This window comes from Macrosteles quadrilineatus, unplaced genomic scaffold (assembly GCF_028750875.1).
Source record: "Macrosteles quadrilineatus isolate MER2022 unplaced genomic scaffold, UCM_ALF_1.0 Scaffold_9__3_contigs__length_116548681, whole genome shotgun sequence".
In the NCBI taxonomy this organism is placed as follows: domain Eukaryota; kingdom Metazoa; phylum Arthropoda; class Insecta; order Hemiptera; family Cicadellidae; genus Macrosteles; species Macrosteles quadrilineatus.
This window is the reverse complement of record NW_026542602.1, coordinates 102,228,213-102,248,002: the sequence shown is the minus strand read 5'-3', so window position 1 is coordinate 102,248,002 and position 19,790 is coordinate 102,228,213. Positions and strand designations below refer to the sequence as shown.

The window sequence follows — 19,790 nt, the reverse complement described above, 5'->3', positions numbered from 1 at the left end:
TTTTTATGTTTAGCGAGGGGGAAGGGTGTTAAGCTAAGTACAAAAATGTCAAATTTTCTGTAAGGGAAAGTAAACGTTATAGTGGCGTGATCCTGCTGTATATTGTACAAACACCAACCAGTCTGACTACGGATATTGGCAAGGCTATTTGTTTCCTCTCCACAACATCAACAAACATTATGCAAATATATCTGTCGCCCATGTGTAAGAGTTGAGCACAAATGTAAAAGATAACCGTTACAGACCTGAAACATGATGGAAGAAGTGCCATGAGGCATTCCCTGGAAGCAGGCCAGCATGAGACCTATCAGAAGTACGAGGACTACACAGAAGTACGACCACAGGCCTGGGTCACTATCCGAGGGCATATGCTGGATATGAATCAACCCCATCACCAACAGTATACATAGGAACGCTGTAACAAACAATCATTGTACGTATATCCCGTCAAACACACTCTACATTCTTCTTCAAATAAAAATCACAGAAAAACAATTCAGATTTTATACAGGATTGAAAATGTGAATGAGTCTGTTATTTGTAAATGTTATATTTTTGGGCGAGGTGTAATTCAGTGGTGAATTTACAGGGCTTTCTCTTTGTTATGTGACAATTTCAAATGTCAAAGTCCAAGAAACTTGTCGGAAACAAAGCGAAAGCTCCGTTAGCGTGGATCGGCGGTTTTTGCGAACCCTTTCATCAACTTTAACGACCAGTTCATCAGTCACAATGCTCGGACGTCCACTCTTCGCTTTGTCATGAACTTCAGTTCGGTCATTTTTAAACTGAATGCACCACCGTCTAACAGATCTTTCATTCATTAAGTTGTTTCCGTAACGTTCACACACTTGGTGATAACAGTTTTTTGCCAACAAAAACCTTATTACTGACCGCACCTCACAACTAGTGGGGTTTTTAATCGCAGCACACATCTTCAGTTGAAATGGCAAAAATAACGGGCAGCGAGATGTTCCCGTTGTCACGGCTGAACGCCGACTGAGTTGCCGAGTGTACACACACCGAAATGTATGAGATCGGTATATGCGTAGTGGCGTCAGAAAGAAACGTTCCTAACTTTCTGAATAGCCCTCGTATATCATTGGACATCATGACATTTGGACGTCGTACAACACTCCCCCCTGTAAAATATCCTATATTGGGATCGAATGAAAAGAGAGCTTGACGACAAAAGATACCGGTTTTACACAAGTACATAAGTTTACATGTGTTTAAAATTGAACTGGGTACCTCACTTTTAGGTTAATAATTTTAGAAAAGGATAATCCACTTGTTTGACTGAGGTTTGAATATTTGTTTCAAGTTTAACCCTTTGAGTGCCAACGTCCGGGGAACCGGACGTTTTTAAAACGAGCCAAAAGTGCCAACGTCCGGCCGACCGGACGTTTTTAGAACGAGCCAAAAGTGCCAACGTCCGGCTGACCGGACGTTTCGTAATGATCGAACAGCTGTCATAACAACCGAATAAATACTCGGATTCTTTTAACCCATATATTAACATTGAGTCGAAAGTTGCTAGATGCGATACATCGATTTTCGTTGGTCGAAATATCGAAAATTCGATTTTTACGAAATTTTAACCTAAAAATCGCCAGATCGCGCTCGGCATTTTTAGTGCGACCTTCGGGAAAAATCATCGGCATTTTTTGAGCGTTACTTTTATTTCTCGCCTGGCACTCTAAGGGTTAATTCTTGTCTTCTTTTGCAGACTTAAAAAAATATATTACATACCTCTCAATTTGGGGATACATATGCAAAAGTACCACCAACTACAGAAAGATCTTAACAAGTAAAAGATTTTTTTGGTACGCCAAACCTAAACTTCTATCTTAAGAACTTCATTACTAGGCGTTCCTATTGAAAGAGAAATAATTGGTCCGCCACTAAAATAATAATCAGTTATGTGCTTTGAACAAATAGACCCGACAAAAAGCAATTACTTACTGTGTTTACGGGGATATTTTTGAATGATATAGAGGTACATAAACTTACTGAGCAGGTAGACCATGAAAGGCACATGTGTGAATGGAGGTTTGGTTGGGTCAAATCTGCTCTCGGCCTGTGTCTGTTTAGACTTGGACGCCAGCAGAGGAGAGTTTTCACTGTCAGAGAGTCCTCCCTCTATGAAATCTCCCTCCTGGCGATATCTGCAACAAACCAGGCGACGAATTAACATAATTCTAACTAGATTACACTCCTATCACACAACACACTATGATAAAGTTTTGAACATTGAAAAAGCTAAAAACGTTTCTCAGGATCAAACTGACAACCTTTTGATTGCTAGGCAAGCACTATAACCAATCAGCTGACTAGAGCAGATCAAGTCCGCCTTGATCTTTCTCCGATTTTGTAGTAAAAAAAAAACATTTTTCCTATCTAAATACATTTTTTTATGTTCAAACTGGTTGTTTGTTGATGCAAAAAAGAACTATTAATAATTGTTTATGAATTCTTAATGTTTGCATTGAGCTCACCTCAGTATAAGCACTGCCATTGCTACTATGATGTAGCAGACCAATGTAGCCATTGACATGAGCTGCATCAGATGTTTAAGGCTAAATACAGCCGCCATAAAACCTGTCAAGCAGAACATCATTCATCATTCAATGATTCCATTATGAATTCAAATAAAGTACAAGATTGAAACTAGAGTAGACTATCACCTCCCACCTCACTATCCCGTTTAGCGGGATGCGTTTTTACCACACGGACATTACCCTGTCACACCTTCCTGTTCTACCGCAACATACTTCGAGTGAAGAGCGCGAGCATCACATGCTGAGCACTGTTGATAGCAATAAAAGTAGGGATAAACGCGCGGCACAACCAGCTAGTGTAGCTGCTCTCATTAAACTCCATGTGTTTTGCAGTTCGTCCTGTCGTCCCGCTACGCCGCAGCATGCATGCGGTGGATTCCGCTGACGCACTGCAACCGCTCCCATTAAAACCCATGAGTTTGAATCATCCTGCCAAACGGGTTCCGTTTAACTGGACCGGCGAAACGGGATAGTGTGGCACCGGCCTATGAAGACTGGGAAGAAGGGTTGAAGATGAGTAAGAGTACATCAGGAGGTAAAATACCATGTAGAATTTGTTCACTGATTATTGCACATTGCTATTGGTATAGAGAATTGATCGTCAAAAGTCAATATCTATGTTTGACAACTCCACGAAGATCGTGCAATAAAAAATTCAGGCTTTTGCCTCGATTGTGGATGACGACGATATTTTTATGTGACATTAGGAGACAATGATGAAGTCTAATGACAGCGGGAGGTACTCAGGGTTTGGCCCTGTTCGGGGAAGACAATGATGATGATGATGATCCTGTGACCAAGTTAGATACTTAAGATTCTGTCGTGGTCGTGGAAGACAATGATGTTTGTATTTTTGTTAAGGAATTTTCCAAGAACGTGGAAGCAGTGATAAGATGCTTTAGTAACTCAGAAAGATATTCAGGATTTTGCAGTGATCGTGGAAGACAGTGAAGATGTCTCCACGACCATAGGAGATGATCATATTATTACCTCAACCTCGGCTTGGTCGAAAATCTTAGGTGTGTCAGCACCTTTATTTATTAAAAATTTATTTTTAATATTTGTTTGTAAGATCTTAATTTAAATTTTGTATTGTATTTGTTCAATGTGTTTAGAAGGATTTAGATTGGAATTGGTATCGCTATGATGAATCGATAAATTTTGGTATTGACACACCTCTATTTTCAATACATTATTTTTTATCTCATTACACAAAGTGCAAAAAAAAATCACATAAACAGAATACTTTCTCCATATACTATGTATAAGGGGAAAAAGTAAAAGGAGTAAAATCATTGCAAAAACAAGCTTGGTAATCAATCACCTGTTATTACTCCTGAGACGATTGTACCAATGAAGGGAGTCTTGAACTTTGGATGAACCTGTCCAAGCCACTCAAACAGCAGTCCGTCTTGGGCCATGGAGTAGATGATCCTCGGGAGGGGAAACAGACCTCCGAATAAGCTAGGAAAATAAACAACAACTAAATCAAAATTACTCATTCAATTTATTACTTACTGACTATTACCCTTTACTCCCATAAATGCTACAACATCCTGTTGTCTGAGAATGATATTTTTTATTTAAAGGAGATTATCTATATTTGAGGGTGGTCATGATAAACTGGACTAGAAACACTCATAATCTCTCCGTGTGGCTGGTAGGACTAAAATATGGATAACACTTAATTTTTTTTTTTACAGTCGCGACTTGCTCTCAGCCGGTGCCATATCACGTGTTTCGTTACCGTCTGGTCGACCAGTGTTAAATGTTCCGTTTTGTGTTTTCGTGTTTTATGTAGTGTCCATGTTATTTTACCATACACTTTTGACGAATTCCACCAAGAGGAATATCTAATGACCACTTCTTGACATTTTTTTGACCCTATGATGTGCTCCATCCGAAGCACAAAACAGCTGTAGTCACAGCGAACTACAAAGGATTGTTTTGGACAGTAACAAGGTAACATAAACCACTATACATTTTTTTACAGTTGTACAACATGCCAGCTACATTTTGAAGAATGTTTTAGTGGTTTGTGCTGATAAATTTGTTGAAATACCATACCTGGCTCCGAATCCAAAAAGACTTCCAAAAGTAACTATCCATTTGGCCCACTCTAGGTTGAGCTCAGCAAATACATATGGTATTGGGGCTTCCTCATCCTGAAACATTTAAAATAAGTTACTACTAGAGCTACTAGGTAACTATTTGGTAAAAATGTTTAGACCAGGTTTTAAGGATTTTGTGGCGGTAGGAGTTAACTGATGATCATATTTTAATAGCACATGTAAACATAGAATTTTTGGAACAACTCTAGGATCATGTTTTTGTTTAAATTTTTTCTTGTTATTTCAGTTATATAAAACCTCGTTTAGGCGGTAAATACATGATAAGTGTGATCGATTTGATTGGATACTCCAATCATCAACAGACCCGATAGACTAATGCTATTGAGCTAATAGGTGATTGCTAGATTTGAATAGTAAACATACTTTCAACAATTTAAAATAAAAAGAGAGATTCTTGGGATACAAAACCCAAGGGACAGCACTGGCTTGTACTATATAGTAAGGCTATACAGTATAAGGTAGGTACTACCTGGAGGTAGTAAGGCCACATAAGAGTCAACACTGTAGACACTCCAGAGTACGCCAGGAAGCAGATGAACAGAGAGGCTATGATGGATATAGGAATGGCTCTCCTGGGATTACGTACTTCCTCTCCTGCAAAAACATTTCCTTGTGTCCATTCACAAACTACAAACATTAACTGACCCTTGTGACATGAAAACTATTGCTGTCCTTTTTATTTATATTAATACATAATTGTTTTAGTATACAGTGAGGTGCCTGGTTAGTCAGTCACGTTCAAAAACCTGTAAAACTTTATTGGGGTTTTTTTCCAATTGTTTATAAGAGATTGGGGGCCTCTTTCAACCTTGCATTTGCCCATCTACTTAGTTCTTGGGCCTGTGCATGGTACTGTGCATGGTTAAGGAATAGTTAGGCCAGTTTAGTACAAGAATGAACTGTACTGATAACACTTAGTGGTGTACACCACACAAAATCTTTAACATCACTGCCATGGATTAATAGTACGGCACTGTCAATACTGCGGTTGTTTCTGCCAACACGTTATTAAGTACCAACAAGTTTGGGTCACTATGGCCCTACTTTCCCACACTCTTCAGAAGCGCTTTGACCTTATAAGCGGCTTACAATCCTACATGTTTCAATATTTACCTGTTTTAGGCAATAAGACCCAAGAAAGGTTAATAGGTACTTTTTAACATAAACAATTGCATTGGACAGCCCCCCCCCCCCCCAAGAGGACAATATATTCATCATCTCTAACTGGCTTACCTGAAGTAGCAATGACATCAAATCCAACAAAACCATAGAAACATGTGGCAGCTCCTTGTAGGGTGCCTACAATACCATATGGTAGGAATCCTCCGCTACCATACCCAACTGGTACTATGGTCTTGGGCAGCTTCCAGTTCTGGAAATCAGCTGGAAAATATGACTATTGTCAATTATATAGCTAATTTATTCATGTACACTAGTTAGTGATTTTTTGTTACTATTAATGTGCATGGTTAAACCATACCACACTCCTTTTGTAAACTGAGCATGTAAATAACCATAAATCTTCATTTTTGTTCCATTGTTACTATTTATTCACAATGTTCAAAACCGTTATAGATACAATACCAGACGTATTTTTAAAGGGATAGAGGGTAGAGATATTTTAAAGTCATCAATTTATAGAATTAGTTGAACAGTGCTATTCACCAAATATCTTCCCATGTAGCACAGATGGTTGGGCCAACGTTGGGCAACTGTGGGACAGTTGGTCGATGGTTGGTTGGAGCTTCCACAACCAACCAACCGTTGTCCAACTGTATATCTCGTAGTTGGGCCAACCAATATTTACAACTGTGGACCAACATCGGTTCATTGTTAATGAAATACATTAATATGCATTGTTGGGTATCATACATCAAGCCAACCGTTGTCCAACCGTTTTTCACTCCGTTGGACCAACAAAAGATACTTTTGTTGGACCAACGATGGTCCATAGTTGAGTTTACACGACTTTCATTCTCTGGGTCTAGCTTTCACAACATAATTATAATAAAATATCTGGTTTTACAATACCTTTTTATCAGTTCCAAAAGTTTCCAAAAGTTTTTGGAACTGATAAAGGTATTGTAAAACCAGATATTTTATATATTACAGTTCCGGGGCTACAACAATGAATTTTAATAATTATAATAATGCAAATATTTTTTAAATTAATATTCTTTAACTTATTTGCAACAATTTAAGGGGAAAGAGTAATTAATCATATAACAGTCAATTATAATAGCATTAATAATCTAACGGTAATTAATTAATCTATATTCAAATACCAGTATCCTCTCTAACTCCAAAAAAAAAAAAAAAACTACTTATGATGCCTTAACAGATTAACAGAATCATATTATACTGTGTAGTATCAATCAATCAATCAATTATTTAAGATGGGGACGCCACTATGTGCGTATTTTAACCCAAATATGAGTGAAGGATGAGTGTAGGATGAGTGGCGCGATCTTGTAGTCTTGTTAGTGACTAAGGTCGACATGTTCCTTAGACACAGCTGTTAATTAATAGCCCATACAGCCAATGGCAACTAAGGGACCTACAGTTTATAGTGGAATCCGAACCACATTATTCCTTGTAATTTACGAATTGGTCTAATTATCAGGATAGTACTGCGGATAGTCGTAGTACTCACTAGTGCGGACGTTAATCCACACCAGGGAGCATCGCATCCACAGTGCATCCCTATAATCAAAAATGTTTGAAGTATTGCGACCATTGCAACTGTCGGCTACTCTTTCACCACTTGAAAACTCTCTGTATCAACAATCACAGATAGCTCAGTGGTAAGGTAAGAGGCTCATAAGTCGAAGGACCCGGGTTCGAGACCCGTCTGGGCCAAAAAATTTTGTTCCAGCTTTTTTTCAAAATTTGTTTTTATGAACTATTTAATCAATTTACTCAACTAGCCTAATAATTATGCTTTTCGTACTAAATCTTTATTATTTTGTGTGAAATAATTTTGGTTGGGCCATTGTTGGACAAAGGTTGGCTGGAAAACAGTTTAAAGAGGTGACATTTCTACCGTTGGCCAACTGTGTGGCTCCACAATTTACCAACGTTGGCCCAACCATCTGTGCTACATGGGTTGACATAGAATTAAGTGCTCAGGAAATTGACAAAAAATGTTTTAGAATAGCTATTAAAATAATTAAATTCACACTACACTCATCTCCATTCATTATTGGCTTTAAATACCTACTTTCGAATGGTCCCTATTTCAAAGTAAAGTATTAAAGTATTTACTTATTTTCATTTTCCCTAAATATTATCTTGTTACTGTCTAAAGCGATCCTTTGTAGTTTACTAGGACTACAGCAGTTTTGTGCTTCAGATGGAGCACATAATCAGGTCAGAAGAATGTCAAGACATCATTGAATATTCCTTGTGGCGGAGTTCGTCAAAAGTGACGTCTTGACATTCTTGTGACCTGATTATGTGCTCCATCTGATGCACGAAACTGCTGTAGTCCTAGTAAACTACAAAGGATCGTTTTTGACAGTAACAAGGTAATATAAATCACTATAGCTAATTCAGAAGATCCAGAAACCATTCTCTCATTCATTTTCCCATCTATGCTGGACTGTTTAAATGTCTAGAGACAATAAATGACTGATAGATCAATTGAGCAAAAAAGTTGCGCCTAACGTCACCAAGAGGGATTTTAACATGCACCAGACCCTAATACAATATCTTTTCCCAAACTACGCCCTAGTTTTGCCCTTTGCTGTTCAGCATGAGTGTTGGTGCTATGCCAAAATAGAATTAAAATATACCTAGTGAGCTGTCAAGTGGAATGTTTGGTCCATATTCACAATCAAAACTAAGAGGTTCTTTAAAGAGTCCATAATCTTCCATAGTATCAAACTTTCATAGCTTCCACGTTTGACACAGTACATATGTCTCTGTTGCACTCACTACAATCAGTAACAGCAGTTAAACATTAAGAAACTAATGAACAACGTGTGGTATACAGCCTTGTTAAAAAAATAGTTCTCTGATTCTCACATGACACCAACTGGGAACCTTTGGGTCTTGTCAAACCAAAGTGTCTTTTTTTGACAAGAAAGGCTCGTTAAATGCTGTGAAGGGTTAACATTATAGTATCAAAAATGATTTAGTATAACAAATTATCAGTTTCTAATTTGGTTCAAGCTTACCATAAAAACTGCCCAGAACAATGACAAAGATGACGATCCCGCAGTTGACAGTTGAGAGAAGATTGTTAAGGATTATTGACTCCTTCAGGCCCACGGCAAGTCCAACTAAAACAGGTCCGTTTATTAGAGTATAAGTCAAGATAGATCCAAATTCATTTCAATAAAAACTACTTGTAAAAACTACGATTTGTTTGTGCCAAAATCGTATATTATTGTTCATATATTTATTCTCTGTTAATTTTGTTGTTGCCATTTTGTTACCGGTAGATTTACAAATTTTATACCTTGTTATGTTTGAATATGTTCATGTTGTATTGTAGCACTAAATTTAAGACTGTGATCAACATCTTAGGAACCAATTTATGTTTTAGAATAATTAAGGACTGAGAATCAATTTTTAAGAGATCAAGACGAAGCACCTGTACATGTGATTTTCACAAATTTGTATGTTATGTGCAAATAAATTATCATTATCATTATCATTACTTAATAATGTTTTAGTTTGATAACAAAACGGATCTGAATTAAGAAGCACCATATCCATATCACACATGTTTATACAAACCTATTAATTAAAAATATTTAGAAAATGCAAGTAGGTTTTACGGTATTATGGAAATAATAGTAAAATGTGATAAATAATAAGTACTTACAGCATACAACGACTGAAATAGCGAATGCAAACATATCAAAATATTCCGACAAAAAAGGTAGATTTACTGGGAACATAGATTTGAAGTAATCTGCCATAGCATAGTCAAATAGAGCGTCCAAATACACACTGCTTGCCTTAGCAACACTGGCTGCACCTGCAAGATAAAGAGTTGTAAATTAACAAAGTAAATTATTTTGATTACCTGAGGAACATTTAAAATGTATTATAACAATTCAGCGAGCTTTATTTTTTTGAGTTAACATTTGACCACCTTCCAATATTGTTTTTGTTTGCTTAAATTTAGAGAAGGAAAGACCTGGAAGAAGGTAGACAAATGAGATAAAAAGGATGGCAGAAGAGATAAATGAGACGATACGTCAAATGGCCAAATAGGTGAAAGAGGAAGAGAGGAACTGGAAAGATGAGAAAAGATAAAGAGTTCATGGCAGACTCAGGAATATGTATATGTGTATTTATTATATTTGCCAAACTCGATAAATGCAACTCGTCAACAAAGTGGGGATATCAAAATTGTATATTTAAACTGCCAACACAATTATTTTAAGAGAAAACTACATGTAATCTGTGGCTATACATGGTCAAAAGAAAATTTACAATCACTTACTATAAAAACAATATCTTCAGACAAGGGCATAGGTCAATCTTCATAGCCATATCTTATCACTTCCATTGACTTCTCATTGTACAACCAAGACCTTTCTAATGGCCCAAAATGTTATCAAACATTAAATGTTTAGTTAAAATACAACCTATTACGCCTTGAACCGATATACAATGTTTTTGCTTGTTATGTAAACAATGGTCATGGCTAAAGTTACAAAAAGGCATGTTACTCCAGTCTACATACATCCTTCCCTCATATTCTGGTTAAATTACACAGCAATGTAATGAAAATTACATAATGATAGGGGTTATAACTTATTACTATACCAATACATTGTGAACTTACCAATTATGTATTCTATGATGAGATTCCAGCCAATAATAAAAGCAATGAACTCTCCAACAGTTACATAGCTGTAAATGTATGCGGAGCCTGCTTTGGGCACTCTTGCCCCGAATTCAGCATAGCACAGACCTTGAAACACAAAAATACAGATATAAAGTTATATAAATAAGTGATGATTATAATTCAAATGTTTAATTGCCTGTATAGTTTATAGCTTACAATGAGCACTGATTATAATTTTATTTATACACTCATAGTGAAGATGATCACTGTTACAGGTAGTTCTTGCTAAGAGATCTATCTTTGAAAATGTTTGGCTCCTTATAGCGAATTTCCCTATAGGGAAGTACTGTAACTATCACCGTAGGTTGCACGGTAAGACCTAGAACCGGGGCTGATTTACTTTTTAAATTTTGATGTCAATAGGCCAAAAACACAATTCGTTTGAATTTGTATACATGTACTGTATGTATGTTGTATATATTCAGGGTGTCCCGGAACTCTCTGGAACCCTTTTGTATAGGTATTTGTTTCTTAGGTCAAAATAATTACAAAAATTCCATACAAACATGGCTCTAAGATGCTTGGTTTTCCACCTGTGTGTCTGTATGTGATTTTCACAAATGAATCCATAACTTGAATACCTTAAGCGATTGACTTGAAACTTAGTATGTGAGTAGTGAAAAGTAAGTCTAATCTTTGCAGAAAGTATCAGATTTATAAATTGTACCAATCCAAAATGGCAGCCATTTAAAATTGTCTATCTTCAATAACTTTAAAATAAGTGATGATACTAAAAACTATCAAAAGAGTAGGCCTATACAATTTTGGGACATTTTATGACTGACAACGATATTTAAACTGTAAAGATCAGTTAAACAACCAAGATATAAACATTTTTGTGAGACCAGTCATGGTCTAGACCGCCACGCCAAAGGGACAAGGCAGGGTGTAACAATGGGAAAATATCAAAACATCAAAACAAAACTTTCATAGCCTAAATGGTCTAGGTTAAAATGGTGATTAAAATGTGACAGACACTTAATTTTAATGTTAAGATTTTCACCTGCTAACATGGAAGCTACAGCTGCATAGAAGAAGGATAGAACAACTCCAGGTCCTGCACTATCTCTAGCTACCCCTCCTGGAATGAGATAAACTCCCACACCCAGTGTTGTGCCCACACCTAGAGCGATCAGGTCAAAGGTTGACAGCACCTGCAAACAGTTGGAATTATAATTGTGTACATATACAATTACACTTTACTTTGTGTTACAAAACATGTTCTTCAATTTGTTAACCATTATGTGACGTTAGGTTTATAATATCGCGTAAATTGTTTGAATACCTGCTAATAGTAATCATTGGTTGCTATTCAGATTCAGATTCAGAAACACTTTATTCAAGATTTACATTTTACAAATATAAATGCAGAATGTACCCCTATAGGGTGCTAAAAGGGGAAAAAATAATCTATTAAGTCTACAGTGCATAGTATTGTCTACTGCAGGTGGCAGTCCTAGGAAATAAAGAACTCAGTACACATAGGGGCAACCAAAAGGGGTACACACTATTGCGTAGTCATATTACAAGTGGGCTTTTCCTGTACTACCTAACTAGAAGGAGTTGCGAACAAAAATTACATGACCAGTTAATCAGGAAAATGACTTTATAGACCTTAATCATTATCTAATTAAATGGCTAAATTATTGTAAAATTTCTTTAAATACACCAGGCATTACAAACTGTGGGCATTTGTCCCAGTACGCGAATGCCTAGGCATTTTACGGAACTAACTCTTCACAATCGTACCTTGCCCAGCTGTGAAGGTTCACTCATCACCAATGCCAAGGACTTGCGGCGAGTCAAGGCTTGAAAGAGCCCCATTGCTGGTCACTGGAACAATAACCATCCATTATAGCCCATGAAATAAATCAAGATGATAAATTCACAAGAAGACCCCTGAAGATGCCACACAAGGTGGTGAAATGCATAGGGTGACACAACTATCTTACCTTCAAGTACTCAGGCAACAAGAACAAAGGAAAATCAAATATAATTCAAGTTCTTGAAATTGAAATAACAAAATATTTAAAGCATATTAATTATGATAGGTACACATACATCAATTTTGTACAGTTTAGATGATGCGGCGCATATACATTCTGATTTTCAATTCATGCTGTGTTGTTAACGATTGTTGACAACGCAAAAACAAAATTTGTAGAATGAACTCCTCTGCCACGATTTTGACCATTCACTTCTCATTAGAAAGCGTATGTTGCGTAAGTGTGCAAACTGATCTAATAATGTTTTAAAAGGTCCTTCTTTGGGCTATGCCTCAACACGTGCTACAAACATTAAATTTTACTGATTTCGTAAAAAAGTTTGACCATTATAAGTCATCCTGAAAAAAAAAATGGGTTTTGAAGTAATGGTATGTGTGATTGTAGCTTCAGGCCACACCTGTGGTCCGATTTTGATGATATTTGGTGTGTGGATACTAATCCATGGTAACTCCAGGCCTTTAATAATTTTTTGAGATTTTGATTTTAATGGCAGCCTAATTTTCCCATAAAACGCATACAACTAAAAAATAGAATAATTTAGTATGTTACAGTCCTTTTGTCTCTAAACAAGATGGTATAACCAACAACACTGTAAAAAATTTGGTTCAAAAGTTTTTGTAACTGTTTTTAGCTTTTCTCCACAAAGACCAATAAAAAAGAAACAACAAACAAATTGGATAAAAACCATTTAACTAATTTTGGTTAAAACTGTGTAGTGTAGGCTATGTTTTAGTCCTTTTAACTCTAAACGGTACAACCCCTATTGCTGTAAAAATTACGGTTTACAAGTTATTGCAACCTTTGTCATTTCCCCCATGAATTATAAAATTAACTCTCTCCATTTAGCCATGTGATATGGGTGTTTGACAAGCTAGAATGGGAGAAGAACATTAAATAAACGGTATTATTAGCAATCTGACAATTCTCTGACATCTCTGAGAAAGTAACTTATGTGTCAGATTGTTAATACCGTTTATTTAACGTTGGCATAACAAACGATGACTTACTTTCCTTGATGCACAATATACTATTTTCATTTTGTAGCTTCTATTACTAACCGAATAGCATTTAAATCAGTTTAAAAAATCTATATTTTCACAAAATCACCCCGGATTTCCGGATGTTTACTATCTATTGCAACCCGGTTCCAAATCCTGCGAGCGCCCATGCCTGTAATGCTTTGCAATTGCTTGAATTTGAGCAACAGGTACACTAGTATGACTGATGATGTAAAGGAATAAATTAATGTTAGAAGAATCATAGCTTCTTTTAATGATAAAATTAAAGATACACTTATTTTAGTATGCCATCTTAGTTTGGCCATCTTTATGGCCATTTTTTTTATAAAGAAGGCTTCAAACCATGTCTCCATTAGAATATACTGTATGTTTAAAAATGTAAATGTTTCAATTTGAAATAAATTACCAAATAGGCAAGAAACTTATACTGTGGCCCTCATGGTAATCCCGATTTTTGGGCTGATAACATAAATTACAATATTATATTAAATTTGAGGTCCGGCAGGGGTGCCCATCCCCCCCAAAACCCATGTCGCAAAATCCCCCCTACCTAATTATTTGGACGACCCATGACGAGAGGTCCGTAGAACCCCCCCCCCCCACACAATGCCAAAAAGTCGAGAGAGTAAATTAAGAAAATACATTTTCTTTGAGATCTGGGATAGAATTTGTAACCTAATTTTTATGTGCAATCTGTTTGTTTTAAATTATTATATTATTATATCCGGACTGTCCGGAGAAAGATTCGGAAGGACCTGAGAAAAGTTGTAAAAAATCACAATAACTTATCCAAAGTTTCTATATTTTTTGCATTCCTCAGACTTGTCAATATTTACAGTAAAAACTGTATCGTTTGACATAAAATGTTTGAATATTTGCTGTGAATTGTGTAACAAATCAAGTATTTATATTTTTTGGAATTATTTCCAACTGTATTGGTAATTTTTTATCCAGTAAACAAGTCTAGGTATCAATCTTAAAATCTAGACTAGAGAATAGCCATTAGCAATTTAGACCAGACAATTTTAGGCCTACGGCCTACGCTTTTTTTGAAAGTTAAAAGAATTTGAATTAATATAAAATAAACCCTTTATTATATTAAATACTTACACAAAAAAAAACAAAAAAAAACAATCAAATAGTAGACATTACTCACCTAAAGGAAGAGCCAAAAACACTGTGGTTTACAACTACAAACCACTAGCTGTTATCAATATTATCAGTTTACCCCTGACCTGCCATGTGGGAGCAGAGTTCCATCTATGTTTGGGTTGGAGCAATATTTGAGACCAATGTTGCAAGATAGGCCGAACCTCTTATCTCATTTCTAAAACATTGATTTAATTAGTCTGGTAGGGCAACTCTGATAGTAAAAACATTGTTTGGTTAAAGAGTAAATAATGAAGTTCATATTTACAAGTATATCATGTGTAAACATAGAAAATATCAGTTAAAAATTTTGGTTGTGTTGCTAGTCTAAGGCTAAAAATCCAAGACAACTTAAGGCTGTGAATAGCGGAGGTATAATGATAATGATAGCACTTGGTTGAAACTCAATCTTACTAGTGGGTGAGTGCATACAAACACAAAAAAGTAGCTTGCATAATCTTTTTACAGGGTCAAGATGAATCAAACTAATGAAATTTTCTTGACAAAGTAATTGGTCAAAAAGTCACAGATTGCAGCATAATAGGATACATTAGGGGACTGCGGTTTCCTTAAAAAGGGGGAGCTGAACCAACATATAATCTATGAACAATTCACAGCACAAATTTTAGCATACCGGCTTTGTATTGAAACCCCTGCCGCAGCAAACCTGTAGATTAATAAGCAAATATCAATTTACCTCATTGGATTTTGACTCTAATATTTCCTTGAACTTGTGAAATTTATTGCCTATTTGTGCTTAATAACATTATATTTAATGAGTAAGTTACTTTTGATGGCTGCAATAGGAAAGGACACATTGTTTCCTTAGACTTAAGTTTCCTGGGAAATTAGAATAGTTCCAGGTGGAAGAGGGTCAGGAGACAGGTTCCATAATACAGACTATAGTGTGAATTCTTATGTAATGTGTAAATACGTGGAAGGATCCATATAACAGTGGCTGTCACCAATCATGTTTTTAGGGCTATAAGTCCCTAATTCCAACATTTAGTCAAAATCCTTCCACTGGGATTTCGAGATTTATATTACAGACACACAGACAGACAGATAGACAGACAAACAGACATAGCTCGTATTAGAGTTATAGGATATTTTTTTCCAAACCAAATAGTAAAATGTTTTTAAGAATATAATGATTTCCCACAAAATGTTTTTTCATCACCCAATTACTACGATTCCCACCTGTCCCTTAAGCCCCTGTCACACGGAGCTGGTTTTCTTGTTGCACAAGACATTCAACACATTGATAAGATCGTTTAATATGGGATAGATATTTCATCAAAACAAAATCGATAACCAGTAGAGTGAGTAGTATATCAAAGTTCCCTTCTCCTAGAGATACAACTACACAAATCAGTTACAGACCTAGGGCTATTAAATAGGCTTGTAGCCAATACTTGAGGCAATCTTTGTATTCGGCACTACATGCCTAAAGCAGCGCATTTAGCCTACACTAAACAACTTGTTAGAACTTTTGTTTGTCAAACATTTTAAGTTACCCTAAACTTTTGGTTTATTCAACTTGACCTTGTATTTATAAAACGTTTGTTGGCGCGTTGTATGCGCCAAAAAGAATTAGACTATCAAGAACATGTTTAAAAGAGTCCAAGAACCTACAATCACCACAATTGATTCAAGTGACGAGGATCTGTTGTTGGCGGCTGCTGCTTGTGTTGTGATTTACTGTGCTAGAAAGAAATGAACAAGCGTCGCTTTTGGATACGTTTTTAACTGCAAGTTAGGATTAAGTAAAGTGGCAGTGAACAATGTAGATTGTTAGTGCAGTATACAGTTGGCAGGATTAAGTACAGTGTTTTGAAAGTCCGAGGATACCTGAGTTGGATACCTGAGCTAACTCAGGTATATCCTCGGACTTAACAAACATCAATATGGTAGATTTACCTACCCGATCATCACATATTAGAATTAAAACATAGAAATTATAAGGAAATAGTCTAATACAAAAATAATTAGGCCTATATGAATAATAACTTATGTAAAACCCATTTTTTTTTTACATTGCAGGGCGCAGGCCACTTTTTACTAATCTTAAAGTCCCCACCTTTACCTCCGTTTTATATATTAGAATCAGCTATGATGATATGGAAATTTCCTGAAGTCTTTAACCGCAACCATGAAGTACATAATTACAACACCATTCAACAAAACCACATAAGTTAGGCTAGACATTTGAATTGTCACCGAACATCATTCGTACCTAATAGCCAGACGACATCACTCAGCAGGTAAAGTATTTAACAAACTGCCAGAAGACATAAGAAGCTGCTAAGATAAAAACATTTTAAAGAAAAAGCTCAAGAACTATTTAATAAGAAAGGCCTACAACAAATTAGAAGAATTTTTAGAAGAATAAGAAAAAATAGGCCCTAGCCTATTTTATACCTGAATAATACCTTTGACGGCAACGGCTGAAAAGCTAACTTACTAGTGGGATCATTTCAAGTATGCAAGTAAAGCGAAATGTTACAAGATTTTGAACAAGATTACAAAGATTTGTTGGATCGGGAATTGAGGACTGATTGTAGGCCTAGCATCAAAAACTTAAGAATGGCAAGTGCATACTGTTGTGTAGGCTAGGCCCACTGAATGTACGCGAACTGATCTCGAGCCCAGATAGCGGAACACGTGTTTGGTAAACAAATTCCACGTTTTTGACATGGGTCGGGAAAGCTTTAGTTTGTTATAAAGCATGATTTTTGGTTGTACATCGCGCTTGTACAACTTGTTATTGTACAGTAGGCCTAGGCCTATATAAAAATACAATATTTGTTATTGTATTTTTAAACATTTTCTAACCAATTACTATAATTGGCTGTACAAAACAAGTTTATAAAACAAGTTGTATAGTGTAAACACGGCTTAACTTAATACAGTACTGCATCAGTTTACCAAACAGGCATATGACTAGGTTATCAAATCATAGATTTTAAGAAATAGTTAAGTATGTAAATACAGAAGTAGGCTACTAATTTACTTACTTACTTAGCTCATAAAAATTCTGGGTATATTAATTAAAATTGCCTCATTCTGTGGTTCATTCTATTTCAATACTTTATGTAAGTTGGCAATTTTAACAACTTGTGGGTTACATAACACTTCTAGCTTTTACAGGATAATGTGAAAACTTAAGCTCTGCAGAAGTTAGTTTTCATTAGGTTCTAGTATGAAAATATTTCTCAAAATTAACTGTTTCTATACTCACCCAGAATGAAAAATACCTATAGATACGAAGAAACTAAACGATCCAAGTAAGTTTACAAACTTTTAAACTTTAAACCAGGGTTTTGGTTTTATTGTTATGATCATTTTGACATTTTAATATGATTGGTTAGAAAAATCGACTAAAACGAAACGCCAAACGCCATATGGGTGACAAAGAGTACCAAAAATATTTTTTATACAACACCTCCTTAAACAAATCACCTAGCATTGAGCATATATGTAAAACTGTGGAACAATAAAATGTATTTTGAAAGAGTTTCTAAACGTTTTTACGATAAAAGGTTGATTTTTGGAGTTTGCATGGTCCATGTGCTTGAATTAAAACAATGAAGAAAATAACTTCGTTGCGAAAAACCAGTTTTGTTATGTGAAATGTTTTAGAATGATTTTATTTGTCATGGTACAATATATTAAAGCCTATTATGAGTTACGGTTTAAGCGCGGCCACCTTTAACTCCAGACCGTGGCCTTGGGAGTGGCAACGCTGCCAGTAGTTCCATAACAGCTGTTTTGTTTGGTAGTATAGCTAATGCGTATTTGTGTATTTTTTAAAGAATGCGAAAGCTTGGTTACTGGGCTATGAAAATATAGACTCAATTTTTAATGTACAGAACTAAATTTTATTTTATATTGTTTTGGATATTGTTTATTTAGAACGCAATATGTAAATTTTTTTTATCTTTTAAAATAATACATAGTTAATAATGAAGTAAGCGGGTGTCACCTGTCTGCTTTTTTAGCTTGGGACGTCTTTCTGGCTCTAAACAACACTACTTTAGAACGTTGCCAATTCTACCAGGCCACGGCCTGGAATTACAGGTGGCAGTGGTTTAAGTAGGATTGTCATTGAATTCGTCTGTTTTCATCTTAATATGTTTTAAATTATACAGGGTGTTCAAAAAAAGTGGGGAAATATTTTACCTAGTGATTCCTTGGGTCAAAATAAAGAGAAAATCATGTATAATTTTTTTTCCAAAATAGCTTCATTAACCAGATAATGTATCCATCATTTTGTATTGTTTACATAAACATTTTTATCTTTGGACTTTTTCAACACGGCTTTATAAAACTTGGTATGTATGTTAAGGTAGAAGAGATCCATGCTAGAAAAAAAATCATCTTGATTCAACTTAACATTTCAAAATGGCGGACATTTTAATTTTCTAAACTTAAATTACTCAAAAACGGCTGATTTATGAAAAAACGTCTAGAAAACGTTTATTTAGTATTTTTAATTCCATATCAAATAATACCAAGTTCAAAAATATCGAATAAGAAATGATTTTTAGTTGTAAAATGGAGCAAGGCAAACCTGATTAGCTTCTGCCTTATTCTACCCCATTTTACGACTAAAAATCGTAATATTTCACCTGTTTTTTTATTTGATCTTTTTGAACTTGGTATCGTTTGTTAGGGAATTAAACAAAAAAGTGAATTAAATTAAAGTGTTATACTGTACAAAGGTGTTATACAAGTTTATATACAGATTGGAGATTTCAGAAATATTGTAAATTTCAGTTCTACCACTTTTTTTTAGAGGTAGGCACTTTACATGGATTGATGACGTTCCTTGTAAAAAAAACTTTCCGCCGAGCCTATGGGCGGCTTTAGGAATACATATGTCAATAACCATGATACTTTATTCAATGCAACTTAATATAATACAGCTATATACTATTGTAATATTCAGGTAAATTAATTAAAATGTTGGTTAAGGAACAGGAATCGAATTGTTGTAAAAAACAAAAAGCCCTATGCATAAACCAGACAGAATGGGCGTCAATCTAGCTGTTCCATAA

General features: G+C 35.5%; 1 protein-coding gene across 2 annotated transcripts in view; it reads right to left on the bottom strand.

The window, feature by feature from the left end:
• LOC129002610 (cationic amino acid transporter 2-like) overlaps positions 1-18,077 on the bottom strand; it is a 33,029-nt gene extending 14,952 nt beyond the window's left edge. The window contains exons 1-13 of one of the 2 annotated variants that reach the window (XM_054430545.1): positions 17,972-18,077; positions 12,306-12,389; positions 11,560-11,710; positions 10,494-10,622; positions 9,522-9,677; positions 8,869-8,973; positions 5,924-6,073; positions 5,160-5,284; positions 4,626-4,723; positions 3,883-4,022; positions 2,496-2,598; positions 2,011-2,165; positions 246-415 (exon numbers count right to left, since the gene is read on the bottom strand). In XM_054430545.1, the coding sequence (XP_054286520.1) occupies positions 246-415; positions 2,011-2,165; positions 2,496-2,598; positions 3,883-4,022; positions 4,626-4,723; positions 5,160-5,284; positions 5,924-6,073; positions 8,869-8,973; positions 9,522-9,677; positions 10,494-10,622; positions 11,560-11,710; positions 12,306-12,380 (1,557 nt within the window). In that variant the 5' untranslated portion in view covers positions 12,381-12,389; positions 17,972-18,077. Of the gene's footprint in view, positions 1-245; positions 416-2,010; positions 2,166-2,495; positions 2,599-3,882; positions 4,023-4,625; positions 4,724-5,159; positions 5,285-5,923; positions 6,074-8,868; positions 8,974-9,521; positions 9,678-10,493; positions 10,623-11,559; positions 11,711-12,305; positions 12,390-14,737; positions 14,761-17,971 lie in introns of those variants that run through there. The other variant, XM_054430546.1, reaches the window with a different exon arrangement.
• Positions 18,078-19,790: the final 1,713 nt, after the last annotated feature.